This window comes from Nomascus leucogenys, chromosome 15 (genome assembly GCF_006542625.1).
Source record: "Nomascus leucogenys isolate Asia chromosome 15, Asia_NLE_v1, whole genome shotgun sequence".
Classification (NCBI taxonomy): Eukaryota; Metazoa; Chordata; class Mammalia; order Primates; family Hylobatidae; genus Nomascus; species Nomascus leucogenys.
In genome coordinates this window covers 70610877-70624434 of record NC_044395.1, presented here as the reverse complement: position 1 = coordinate 70624434, position 13558 = coordinate 70610877, and the positions used below count along the sequence as shown (strand labels likewise).

The window sequence follows — 13558 nt, the reverse complement described above, 5'->3', positions numbered from 1 at the left end:
ACTATTTTTTTAATAGTTGTTTTTTGATAGTTGTAATGAGTAGATTCTGAAAGTCAGCCCCGGTAAAAACATTTCCCAAGGGGATTTTACTTTCTTACTTTTATAACTGTTACAGGGGGAGAGGAAACACATGACTATTTTTGTTAAGCAAACAAAAATCAGTTCTGTTCAATATATTATATGCACTCAGTACCATAAAGAGGACTCTTAATTCCAAGAAAATATTTACTGATGTTCTCAGTTTGAAATCTGAAATCAGGAAATACTGCTTTCCAGGGCATCCTATTGAAATTGTCTAGTATGATATTTCATACTTTTGATAAGGGAAAGAGCACTGGTGAGACCATTTCCCATCCTGTTTATACTTCCAGACCTTTGTTGACTCATGGAATTGTTATTCTTCACATCACAATCAGAAACCTTAATTTCTTAAGCATCTGCATACTGCTTATTGGGAAGGTAGTAAGTATAGCTGGTTACAACTGCCCCAGGCCTGGTCTTTTTTTTTTTTTTTTTTGAGACGGAGTCCCACTCACTGTGTCTCTAGGCTAGAGTGCACTGGTGCGATCTTGGCTCACTGCAACCTCTATTTCCCAGGTTCAAGCAATTCTGCTGCCTCAGCCTCCCTAATAGCTGGGATTAGAGGCCTGTGCCACCATGCCTGGCTAATTTTTGTATTTTTAGTAGAGACAAGGTTTCACCATGTTGGCCAGGCTGGTCTTGAACTCCTGGCCTCAAGCAGTCTGGCTGCCTCAGCCTCCCAAAGTGCTGGGATTACAGGCGTGAGCCACTGCGCCTGGCCAGGCCTGGTCTTAAGTGGACTGACCTGTACCTACAGGGGTCACCATGTCATTCAGCTTTATCACTGAAAGGAACAACATGTACAAATATTGGTGGGAGTAAAACGCAGGTATTTGCCTCCTTGGAGTAGTTGTGTTTTTTGGGTTTTTTTTTGTTTTTTGTTTCACGGGCGGGGGGGAGTGGTGTTTTGTTTTGGTTTGGTTTGTTTTGTTTTGTTTTGTTTTGTGTTTGAGGCAGGGTCTCCTCTATCTCCCCGGCTGGAGTGCAGTGGCAGGATCTCGGCTCACTGCAACCTCTGCCACTGGGACTCAAGTGATCCTCCCACCTCAGCCTCCTGAGTAGCTGGGACCACAGGCATGTGCCCCCATGCCCACATAATTTTTGTATTTTTTGTAGACATAGGGTTCTGCCATCTTGCCCAAGCTAGGTTTTTGGTTTTTTAATAAAGCAGTTTGTTTTGCTGAATTAAGCTGATCAGCAAATTACCTTAGTAGCATGCAGATGTGGCCAAAGACCAAGGCTTCTCCTATAGCAGATGGTGGTTCTCTTCATTAGAGAAGCAACAAGGTCTAGTGCAGTGGTTCTCAGACTTGACTGAACATTAGAATCACCTGGGGAGCTTTTAAAACTTCCAAGGTCCAGGCAACATCCCCAACGACTTAAATCAGAATCTGTGATGGTAAGGCCCAGGCATCAACAGCTTTTAAAACTCCCCAGGTAAGGCCAGGCGCCGTGGTTCACGCCTGTAATCCCAGCACTTTGGGGAGGCCAAGGTGGGTGAATTGCTTGAGGCCAGGAATTCAAGACCAGTCTGGCCAACCTGGCGAAACCCCATCTCTACTAAAAATACAAAAATTAGCCAGGCGTGTTGGCATGTGCCTGTAATCCCAGCTATTTGGGAGGCTGAAGCACGAGAATTTCTTGACCCCATGAGGCAGAGGTTGTAGTGAGCTGAGATCGCACCAGTGCACTCCAGCCTGGGTAACAGAGTGAGACCCTGTCTCAAAAATAAAGAATAAAAAAAACTTCCCAGGTGAGCCTATTATGCTGCCAAGTCTGAGACCCACCACTGGTCCCACGGGTAGAGCCATAGATCAAGGGTCAGAAAATGTCAGTAACTTTGGGTAAATTACTTCATCTCTGAGTCTCACTTTCCTCATCTGAAAAACTAAACAGCCCTGCCTATCACACAGGGCTGTTGAAAAGATTAAGTAAAATGATGCAGATAAAAGGATATGTTTGGTATATATTGAAAGATTATCATGATTATTTGAAAATATAAGCATTTCCATCCTATGAAACATGTTTCCTCTTAAAACTCATAAGCACAGGCTGGGTGCAATGGCTCACACCTATAATCCTAGCACTTTGAGAGGCTGAGGCGGGCGGATTGCTTGAGCCCCAGGAGTTCAAGACCAGCCTGGGCAACATGACAAAACCCCATCTCTACAAAAAAAAAAAACACACACAAAAATTAGCTGGGTGTGGTGGCACACTCCTGTAGTTTCAGCTGTTCAGGAGGCTGCGGTGGGAGGATCACTTGAGCCCAGGAGGTCAAGGCTGCAGTGAGCCGAGATCACACCACTGCACTCCAGCCTGGGTGACAGGGTTGAGACCCTGTCTCAAAAACAACAACACATAAACCTGCATTTCTAATCCTAGAATGTCATTGCTGAAGGCTCAGTAGAAATCATCTACCCAGCCTCCTCTCTGGATGTTAGGCCACCCACCTAATCAACATCAAGGAATCCTAGTTTCATGTCCCTAGTGCAGACTAGGTTGCCTACTTGAAGTCTGTTCCTTCTTGTGTTCTGGTAGATGCACTCGTTATCAAGCCTACAGTGAAACCTTGTTTAGGAACAGCTGTGGTAACTACCCTCTATCTGCCAAGATGATGAAGTGGTGAGTAAGTAATCTCAACCACTGCTGGTAGAATTCATCAGTCATAATTTTTTTTTTTTTTTTTTGAGATGGAGTCTCACACTGTTGCCAGGCTGGAGTGCAGTGGCATGATCTCAGCTCACTGCAACCTCCACCTCCTGGGTTCAAGTGATTGTCCTGCCTCAGCCTCCCGAGTAGCTGGGATTACAGGTGCCCGCCACCACACCCAGCTGATTTTTGTATTTTTAGTAGAGAGGGGTTTCACCATGTTGGCAGGCTGGTCTCAAACTCCTGACCTCAAGTGATCCGCCCACCTCAGCCTCCCAAAGTGCTGGGATTACAGACGTGAGCCACTGCACCATGCTGAGTCATAATTTTTAAGGTTTTATCAGAAAAACTTAAACACAATGAATTATCCCGTGTCCTAAAAGCTTAATATGTTGATTATTACATACTGGATTATAGGGTTATAATTTGATAGGATTTGGCACTAGCTGTCTGATTTGGACTGTTTTTAAGATGTTCCTTATATGTGTACATGTTGCCCTAAGCCAGCCATATGGATACTGTAAGAAAAGTCCATTGGACTTGGTTCCAATTACAAGGTGTTACAATAGCGCTAACGAACAGAGGGCCATGTATTGCATCTCCTCTTCTGGTTTCAGCTCATTCTCTTTCTGTCTACAAAGGTGCTAGAGCCTATTTCAACTTGGGCTGACCACCACACAGCCTTTCAGTCTAATCCATGCCTCAAGGCGCCAAATGGAGCAATATACATGGTGGCTTTCAAAATCTTACTGCAACCCCTAGAGCATTTGCAACTTTGGACATTGGAGTTACTTGAACTTTTAAAATAACTAATATCTCGGGCCATCCCCAGAGATTCCGATTTAATTGATCTGAGGTGAGACCTGGGCATTGGGATTTTTTTAAAGCCCTTGGTTTTTTAAATGCATGTCCAAGGTTGAGAACTACTGCACTGGACCCTGCAGTTAAAAGGTAGAGAAGAAATTGTTAATTAGTCTTAGGGGCCCCACATATAGAATTTCATGCCATCTTGGGCTTGAGTCATTTTTTTTTTTTTTTTTTATAAACTGGTAAAATGCATGTTGATTTTGACTGAGTCACTTCATTCCAAGCAAGACACCACTGCTGAGACACCCTTCATGGCCTTTTAAAGAACTATTTGCCTCACCCCAACACATTTTCCTCTCTATTAAAAACAAAGTGGGCTCATGTTAGTAATAGATTGACTATTTGAAAAAGGTATAAAAGTTCTGCTTTTATTTTTAAGTCACCCAAGGACACAGACTACACCCTTCTGTCATCTAGAGTCTCAGTAACCATGATCTGCAGTATATATACACTGCTAAACAAGAAAACTCTTTAAATGGCTTCATAATAAACAGCCAACAACTTAAAAGAGAAACATAAAATTATGGTTTTTACTGAGCTTCATCAAATCAACTCTCAAGTCCTTCCATTTTCTCTTGAAAAGTGTAGACTGCCTCCTGCATGGACTTCTTTGAATCTAGATATAGATGCAGGATGAGGGTTGGAAGAGTCATGATTGATAGACTGCTGGCTGCTTAGGCAAACTTTATCCGATGTTTCCTCCATCTGGATCTGTTTCCCTATAGCTATGAAATTAATTCCTGTCTTTAGCTTTGCAGTTATTTTCTAAGGTTTTCACACAAATGTTGCTGTTTTTAAAGCCATAAAAAATATTCCACTTTTTTATCTGCTACATGCATCATACATTTTTTGGCAAAGTATGAATTTATTTAATTTTGTTTTGTTGGATTTTTTTAATTTACAGGAACTTTATTTGATGATAAAGGAGAAAAGCATGCCAAAAAGGGAGTCTGTATTTGGGAATGTATTGACAGAATGCACAAGAGGAGTCCCATTTTCTTTAATTATTTATATTCACCATTGGAAATAGAGGTAGAGTAAGAAATCATTTATGTTTCATTTTCTGAAATTTTGTGTTAAGGTTTTCCTTAGTTTTAACATATATAAGCAGTTTAAGCTTTTTATAAACATTGGACTAGGTTTCATACCAAAAAGCTATTTCAAAGTTTGAGACACTATAGGTTTGGGTTGTGACACAAATGGAAACTGTTCCCTAAATTCTTGCCACAAAAATTAGGAGCTGGCTCTCAAAACCTAGAAGGGAAAACTAGAGAATCAAAGCAAGGCACCTTTCCCCAGAAAGAAAGAACTAACAAAATTTGAAATATCAACAGGTGGTCTAAGCTGTAAAACCTTAAAATACTTTAGAAAAGGTTTCTTTAAGTTCATCTGTACCAAAGCCATGGAATGATCCCTGTAGGAAGCAGAGATATTTGGAGCTGAGCCCAAGAAGGATAACATATCTCGGAGCAGCTGCCCCACCATGCACATCTACATAACACACGCCCTGGAACGGAACAGACTGGTCTGATAAGCAGTTCCACCATTACTTAGGGCCAAGAGAGGCCCCTCCCCTGGGCCCCAATCATAGAACTCTAGTCTGGCCGTCCTCCAGCTGCATCCTCCTCACGGAGGTGAGCAGTACAAGAAACCAAAGGTACATGCTTAGATGCCCTTCCTTCATCTAAACCATACTCTGTCTCGGTACTTCAGAATTCTTTGCCCAAATTCAGGCTGCTCACCAGGCTACTTCTCCAAGTCAGTCTCCTAAGTCAGTGCATGGACCCCAAGGCCCAAAGAATGGCAAAAAGTAGCAGATTTGACAGAGTGGACAGAGTTTGACTTTGTGGGCTGGGGTATACATAATCATTCATGTAAGACCCTTAGAATGTAAGATAGGGGTGGGAGGAGAAGAGAGGCCAAGGACAGGGGGCTGGGGCCAGCTCCTCCAGTGCTACCACTTGTTAGTATAAAATTCTGAGGAATCCTAGAATTCTCTATTGAACTTGACCTTCTAGGTCATTAGGAAGTTACATTTCTCAATGTAGGAGGGAGGATTGGAGGATGTTTTATTTAATAATTTATCTTAATGTATGACTTTTAAATATTTAGACATATGGTATTTGAACTCCATTCATACTCTTCCTCCCCTGGACTCTACAAATGTTAGGGGTTTGCCTGACAGTGAGCTTGGGGTACTTTGGGGTCAAGATGAAACTATATTTCTGTTTTCTTTAACAGGCTCTGAAGCCCAATGTAAATGTCTCCAGCCTCAAGAAGTGGGATTACTACATAGAAGAGACCCTGTCCACAGGCCCTTCCTATGACTGGATGATGCTAACCCCCAAGCACTTCCCCTCCGAGGACTCTGACCTGGCTGGAGAAGCTGGGCCACGGAGCCAGAGGAGAACAGTGTGGCCATGCTACGATGATGTCAGCTGTACTCAGCCGGATGCTCTCACCAGCCTTTTCAGTGTAAGTCAACTGTAGACACACACCTAGGGGCACCAGGGGCCCTGGAGGCATGAGGGCAAAGGAACCAGGCTAAGAATGGTTTACAAACTTCTGAGCATGGCTCTCCTTACTCTGGGCTAGGGTTATGGTAGCACCCTCCGTGTATGAAGAAACCAGATTTGCTCCCCATCATCAGTGGGGGACCAGGCTTCACTACTGGAAAAGAATCTCAATAAAAGTGATTTTCCAGCCTGGCATGGTGGCTCATGCCTGTAATCCCAGCAGTTTGGGAGGCCGAGGCGGGCAGATCACAAGGTCAGGAGATCAAGACCATCCTGGTTAACACAGTAAAACCCCGTCTCTACTAAGAAATAAAAAAAAAAAAAAAAAAAAAATTAGCTGGGCGTGTTGGCGGGCACCTGTAGTCCCAGCTACTTGGGAGGCTGAGGCAGGAGAATGGCATGAACCCGCGAGGCAGAGCTTGCAGTGAGCGGAGATCATGCCACTGCACTCCAGCCTGGGTGACAGGGCAAGACTCCGTCTCAGTAAAAAAAAAAAAAAAAAGTGATTTTCCAGCATTACAAGAAAGCAATCAAGCAAATAGAGCAATTTACTCCTTCCGGCAGCTTCCCAGCTGTTTTAGTTGCCCGAGCAGCCTTAGTCAGGCCTTGGCTGTGGCTTTTGTGGGTGCTTTACTTCCTCTGGTCAGAAGTGTGGGTAGTCAGTGGCCTGATGGGAGTGCTGCCAACCATCTTCTGCAAGGAATGTTCCGGAACCAACCCCTCCTGGCAGTAGCCAGCCTGAGGAATAGCTTTGAGTCCTGATATGGGCCAGACAGTTCCTGAAGAGTCTTCCCCATCTGGTTTCCTGACCAGGAAGAGTATGCTTCAGTGGTCATACTGTCGTAGAGGCAGCTGCCCTGATCTCCAGCTTCCCTGTCAGAAGGTATATCTGTTTCCTTGGGCATTTCTTGGTTCATTCTTTCCACATCTGGTTTGAATCATCAGAGTTGAGGGGTTCCTCCTGTCAAGGACTGGCTTCTCATCTACCTCAGCTATTAGGGCTGGGCCACGGGCCAGTGCTTGACCTCTTGCTTTGGCTATCAGATTTCCCATGGGCTGCCCAAGGGTGCAGATGTCTGAGATACATATTTCACATCCCAGTATGTAAGCTATCCTGTACAAAAAGGCCTAGTTATAGGTCCTAATAAGCCATCTCTGCCACAGTACGGCACACCAACTAGAGCTCTCACCACTGTTCCTGGCTGGGAGACCTCACAGGCCCATGTCCACCACTTTCCTCAACTGCCCTCTGGCCATGCTGCTTATCTGGGCCTAGTACAGAAGCAGTATGGCTTTGGGGCCCATCCTGATTTCTATGAAATACTGATCAGAAAACTTTTAATTTATTTGCAGGAAATTGAAAAATTGGAGCACAAATTGAACCAAGCCCCTGAGAAGTGGCAGCAGCTGTGGGAAAGGGTAACCGTGGACCTTAAAGAAGAACCAAGAACAGATCGCGTGAGTTGGCAATGCCCCTTAAGAGCTACTTCTGAGCTTTCTGAGGGTGCTAAGTCAGGTGGAGCCCACTGCGACAGGTGACAAGACCCAGCTGGGTTTATGGCCAGAAGGAAGGGTGGAAAGGGGAGGGGTCATGTCCTGGGAGACCAGGGCAGAAAGTTCCAAATGACTGAATACTTCCTGAGTGTCTTACTTCACCACAGTGACATAATACTTATGTCTCAGCACCCCGAATCCAAGGAAAATTACTGGGTTCTTTCCTATCTCAGTGCCCCTGTGGTTTCAGCTGATCTTCTACCACATAAGGCAGGAGAGGAATGCCAAGACCATGTTTGCTCCACAGAAAGTATTTTAAAACAACAAAATATGCTACCCTGTGTTGTTCACAGTCCCTTTTCTGTTTGACTTAAGAAACATTTATCATAAAAATATTTTAACAGCCGGGTGTGGTGGCTCACGCCTATAATCCCAGCACTTTGGGAGGCCGAGGTGGGCGGGTCATGAGGTCAAGAGATCGAGACCATCCTGGCCAACATGGTGAAACCCCGTCTCTACTAAAAATACAAAAATTAGCTGGGCATGGTGGTGCATGCCTGTAATCCCAGCTACTCAGGAGGCTGAGGCAGGAGAATCTCTTGAACTCAGGAGGCAGAGGTTGCAGTGAGTGAGCTGAGATCGTGCCACCACACTCCAGCCTCATGACAGAACAAGACTCCGTCTCAAAAATATATATATATGTGTATTTTAAAACCAAATACTCTTGTTTTCTGCTTCTCATACCCCATTTCCTATTTCTGATTTAAGAAACATTTATCAAGCACATAATATGTGGAAGGGTCTGTGCTTAGTACAGTACACACCTTCACATCCTATTTAATCCACTGTGAGGGAATGGCATTCCCTCTCCTACATGAGGAACAGGCACAGAGATCATACAGCGGCAACTGGTAGAGCCACCAGTCGAACCCACATCAGACTGGCTCCAAATGCAACAGAAGGGAAATTAGGACAGATGAGTGTTCTGAAGAACAGTTCAGGAAGAAGAGGCCAGCAGGTCAGATGTTACAGAAAGGTCAAGAAGAATGGAGGGTAGAAGAAAACCTTTGTGGTAAAAAGAGAACATCTGGGGCTCTATCTCTTACCCTCAAATAGCAATTCAGGAGCTGTTATCAGACAGACAAGACAACAGGTAGGTGATGCCTTAACGCTCTTTTGTTAGAAAAATAATAGTTTATTGATTTTTTCTGATAATGAAAGTAATAATGTTCATTTTTTTGAAAGAACACACAGAAAGTTATAAAAGATGAGAATCACCCACGATTTATAACCTAGAAGTAAACCACTATGCAGTCACACTTGTTTTACCCTTATAAATTCACATATAAAAGAGATTTACTAGACATACTATTTTAAACCTGCTTTCTTTTTCACTCCACGTTGGCATACATGTCCTTCCATCTGTCACTGTGTATAAACCAGTGTCTGCCAGGCGCAGTGGCTCATGCCTGTAATCCCAGCACTTTGGGAGGCCGAGAAAGGCATGAAGTCAGGAGTTCGAGACCAGCCTGACCAGCCTGGCCAGCATGGTGGTGTGTGCCTGTAATCCCAGCTACTCGGGAGGCTGAGTCAGGAGAATCACTTGAACCCAGCAGGCAGAGATTGCAGTAAGCCGCGATCACGCCACTGTACTCCAGCCTGGGCGATAGAGTGAGACCCTGTCTCAAAAAAAAAAAAACATCTTTATTTTTTTTGAGACAGGGTCTCACTCTGTCACCCAGGCTGGAGTGCAGTGGCGTGATCATGGCTCACTGCAGCCTCAACCTCCAGGGTTCTGGTGATCATCCCAAGCAGCTGGGACTACAGGCACACACCACCACACCCGGCTCATTTTTAAAATATTTTTTGTAGAAATGGGGCTTCGCCATGTTGCCCAGGCTGGTCTCAAACTCCTGGACTCAAGTGATCCACTCACCTCGGCCTCCCAAAGTGCTGGGATTACATGTGTGAGCCACCACGCCTGGCCATAGTAGCATCATTTTTTAATGGCTGTCTAGAATTCCACTCTATGGAAATGCCATAATTTGTTTAATGTCCCTAATAATGGACGTGTAGGTTGTTTCCAGTTTTTTTACCACAATAACTAACTCTGGGATTGAAACCTTTGTACATTATTATTGCTTATTAGTCCAGTTTTTTCCTTGAGATAAATATTTGTAAATGAAATTTTCCAGTCAGTAGTTTAAGTGTCTGTAAAGGTTTCCTAGCTCCTGTCCTGTCTTTTTCAGTCCCAAAGACACCTGTCGAGGTCCCCAGGAATTGTGTCTACCAACCTACCTTCCTATCAGAAGAGGTCTCTGCTACATCTCCCAGACAGCAGCATGGGGGAGGAACAGAATTCCAGCATCTCCCCATCCAATGGAGTGGAGCGAAGAGCAGCCACGCTCTATAGCCAGTATACATCCAAGAATGATGAAAACAGGTGACATGCTGAACCCTGCTCACTGTGCTGAAGACTTCCCCGTAGCACCTGAAGCTAAACCACAGGTCCCTCAATAAGCTAGGCCTGTGCAGTACAGCCTTTTATAAACTTGAAATGGATTTGCTTTAATTTTTGTAATGTTTTAGATGTTTCTTTGAAAAGAAAAAAAAACAAAAATTACAACTAAAAATAATGCCAAGAGGTTGTAGTTATTTGTAGTTGAGTCCTGATGGCTCTTATCTCTTGTCTGCCAGAACGTTTGAGGGAATATGTGTTAGCCAGCACTTTGTCAGTGGCAAACATCAGAAATCCAGCTTATGCTAGCTGAAGCAAAAAGGAATTTACTCACATAAGCTAGGACAGCCAAGGGTATGCTAGCTTCTCACACAGTATCCTCTATCCACTTCCCGGCTCTGCTTTGCCCTCTCTCTGTGTTATGTCAGTCCCAACATGGCACAAAGGATGGCTACTGATCATTCCAAGCCTCACAGATATGGTAATCCCAGCAGAAAGCAGCAGTCTTTCCCCAGAGGTCTAGCAGAAAAAATCCAGGGAGAACTCTTATTGGCCATTTTTGAATCATCTAGGGGAAATAGAGACTTGACAAAAACAACAGACATCCCCTCCCCTTTACAGCATTTTGTAAGTGTAAATCAAAATTAACTCTCCTGTCATCATTTCTTCTAGGTCCTTTGAGGGAACGCTTTATAAAAGAGGGGCTTTGCTGAAAGGTTGGAAACCCCGTTGGTTTGTTTTGGATGTAACAAAACATCAGGTAATACTCTTAAAGCCAAAAGAAATTACTTCTGTTTAGGCTAGTCCCAGTCCGTGGCTATTATGTGGCTCTAGCAGACAGATTCCTCATGTACAGACTGCTTTTTTAGTGCCTCTCATATGCAGTCTAGAGGCTCCTCAAGGGCCCCAGATGTCCCTGAGTAAGGGCAATAGCCTTCCAAGGGAGTAGCTCGGCCTGGTACATGCAGGCAGAGGTAGCAACAGTTGAGCCCAAAGCATAGAGCAATAGAACTCTTTTTTTAATGCTCAAATATCTCTTGCTGACTGATCTTAAAACCCAGGTGAGGAGATTCCTAAGGTTTTCAGCCTGTTGCATACATACCACATGCACATATAAGCCTGTGCCTGTGAACACTCCCCAGAATACAGGTTACCTTCGTCCTCGCAGCAGAAAGCATCCATTCAAAACGGAGGGCATTAATTTATTCTACAAACATTTATCGAATACCACCTCTGTGCCCATTGCTGTACTGGTTACTAAAGAAGGCACTATTACCCTTCAAAGATGGCAGCAACAGGGGAGTAAAGGGGCCCCAAAAGAGGCAGAAGGGGATGTGCCCACCCAAACTTGGAATTCACCATGGGCAAGTACTAGACTGGACCTTGCTGACTATGTCAAGAAATCTTTTGACTACTGTTAGGTTCTTAGCTATTCCTGTAGCAGCCTCTGCAATCCTTAGCATCATAGTCTTTACTCCAGTGATTTCAAGGGAGAGCAATTCCTACCCAAACTTCCAGCAACTCTGCACCATGCATTCTGTGAGCTGCATGGTCTCCTATGTTCTGACTGCAGGCCTTACTCCACCTTGGAATTGACCACTCAGCCTTGAGGCTGAGGCTTACACATTTTGATTCTCAATGCATTTATCTATAAAATGGAATCTGTTAGGAAAAACCTGAACTGTTACTCCTGTACAGTGCTTTGGTTGGACCTGCATCTAGAAGACTCCTTCCAAATGAAGACTGTATTTGGGGTCCAGCTTTTCCTCTGCTCAAGGAGTTTCATAACGATTACAGAGTCTTTGTGGGACAATATAGATAATTTATGTTCAAATATACAAATGGAAGCCCTGTTAGGGAGCTATACTCTGAAATCATAGTGCCTACACTGTGTAAAAAAAGTTCCATTAAACTTCTACATATAACATAGGAGAATGTCATAATTTTTCTATAATTTACAATTACATCAAATTGTACTTGCATTCTTACCAGTCTTCTGGACTTCTTTAACATGAAAGATACAGTTTTTCCACTTAGCCCTGCTCATACCATGCCTGAGAGGAGAGACAGAGAAAAGTCTCAGGCCAGAGCCATGGTGTCAGAAGCACCACTTTCTTGCCATGCTTGCCATGTACACTAGAAAGTGAAATCCACAGATTATGGCCCAATAAGGCTTATTCCCTAGCAGTCTCTTTGAGTTTTTTCCTTTTTTCTTTCTTTTTTTTTTTTTTTTTTTTTTTTTTTTTTTTGAGACAGAGTCTCGCTCTGTCACCCAGGCTGGAGTGCAGTGGTGCAATCTTGGCTCACTGCAAGCTCCACCTCCTGGGTTCTCGCCATTCTCTGGCTCAGCCTCCCGAGTAGCTGGGACTACAGGTGCCCGCCACCACGCCCGGCTAATTTTTTGTATTTTTAGTAGAGACAGGGTTTCACCATGTTAGCCAGGATGGTCTCCATATCCTGACCTCGTGATCCGCCGGCCTCGGCCTCCCAAAGTGCTGGGATGACTTTTTTCCTTTTTTCTTATTCCAAAAGCCAATATATGCTTATTATGCCACATTCAAACATTTCATACAGATCTCCAAGTCCCCTGTGTAGTCAAATGTTAAGCTATTTATTGTGTTCTTCAGAAATCATTTTATATCTACACGCTGTTGGCAACTTGATTTTCAAAATGTCTTGAACAGTTTTCCTATATGAGTTCTATGTGAACTCATATAGATCTTCCATATTCTTTTTGAAAAGCTCTATAGTATTCCATTTTATTGATGAATTGTCATTTAATGTATTCACTGCTGCACTGAAAGACAAATATGTCTTTTCCAATGTTTAGCTGATAAAACAAAGCTGGAGGAAACCTCTTCATACATGTTTCTTTGCATGCTTATAGGAGTATTTCTATAGGACTACTTTATAAAGGTGGGAAACGTGTTTTTTTTCTTTTTTTTTTTGAGACGGAGTTTCACTCTTGTCACCCAGGCTGGAGTGCAATGGTGCAATCTCAGCTCACTGCAACCTCTGCCTCCCGGGTTCAAGCAATTCTCCTGCCTCAGCCTCCCCAGTAGCTGGGATTACAGGCGCCTGCCACCATGCCCAGCTAATTTTTATATTTTTAGTAGAGATGGGGTTTCACCATATTGGTCAGGCTGGTCTCAAACTCCTGACCTCAAGTGATCCACCCGCCTTGGCCTCCCAAAGTGTTGGGATTACAGGCGTGAGCCACCGTGCCCAGCCTGGAAAGATGTTTCAATAGGCATAAACATTCTAAATTTTAGTTGATATTGCCAAATTGTTCTCCAAAAAATTTCTAAGAAATTATATTCACACTGGCAGTATTTGAGATGATCTAGTACCTTATTGGATATCATCAGCCATTTTTAATATTTCTCAATCCAAAAGTGAAATCTCATTTATTGTCATTTACTTTTCTTTGATTAATGAGGTTGATCATCTTTTCAGATGTTTATAGGTCATTTGTATTTCTCTGTGACTCGCC

General features: G+C 43.6%; 1 protein-coding gene across 6 annotated transcripts in view; it reads left to right on the top strand.

Moving 5' to 3' along the window:
• Positions 1-13558, top strand: part of SBF2 (SET binding factor 2) — a 530998-nt gene that overhangs the window by 513900 nt on the left and 3540 nt on the right. For 5 of the 6 annotated variants that reach the window (XM_030794550.1, XM_030794549.1, XM_030794548.1 and 2 more), the window contains 5 exons: positions 4502-4629; positions 5839-6072; positions 7467-7571; positions 9857-10050; positions 10738-10825. In XM_030794550.1, coding sequence (XP_030650410.1) covers positions 4502-4629; positions 5839-6072; positions 7467-7571; positions 9857-10050; positions 10738-10825 — 749 coding nt within the window. Of the gene's footprint in view, positions 1-4501; positions 4630-5838; positions 6073-7466; positions 7572-8375; positions 8761-9856; positions 10051-10737; positions 10826-13558 lie in introns of those variants that run through there. The other variant, XR_004026025.1, reaches the window with a different exon arrangement.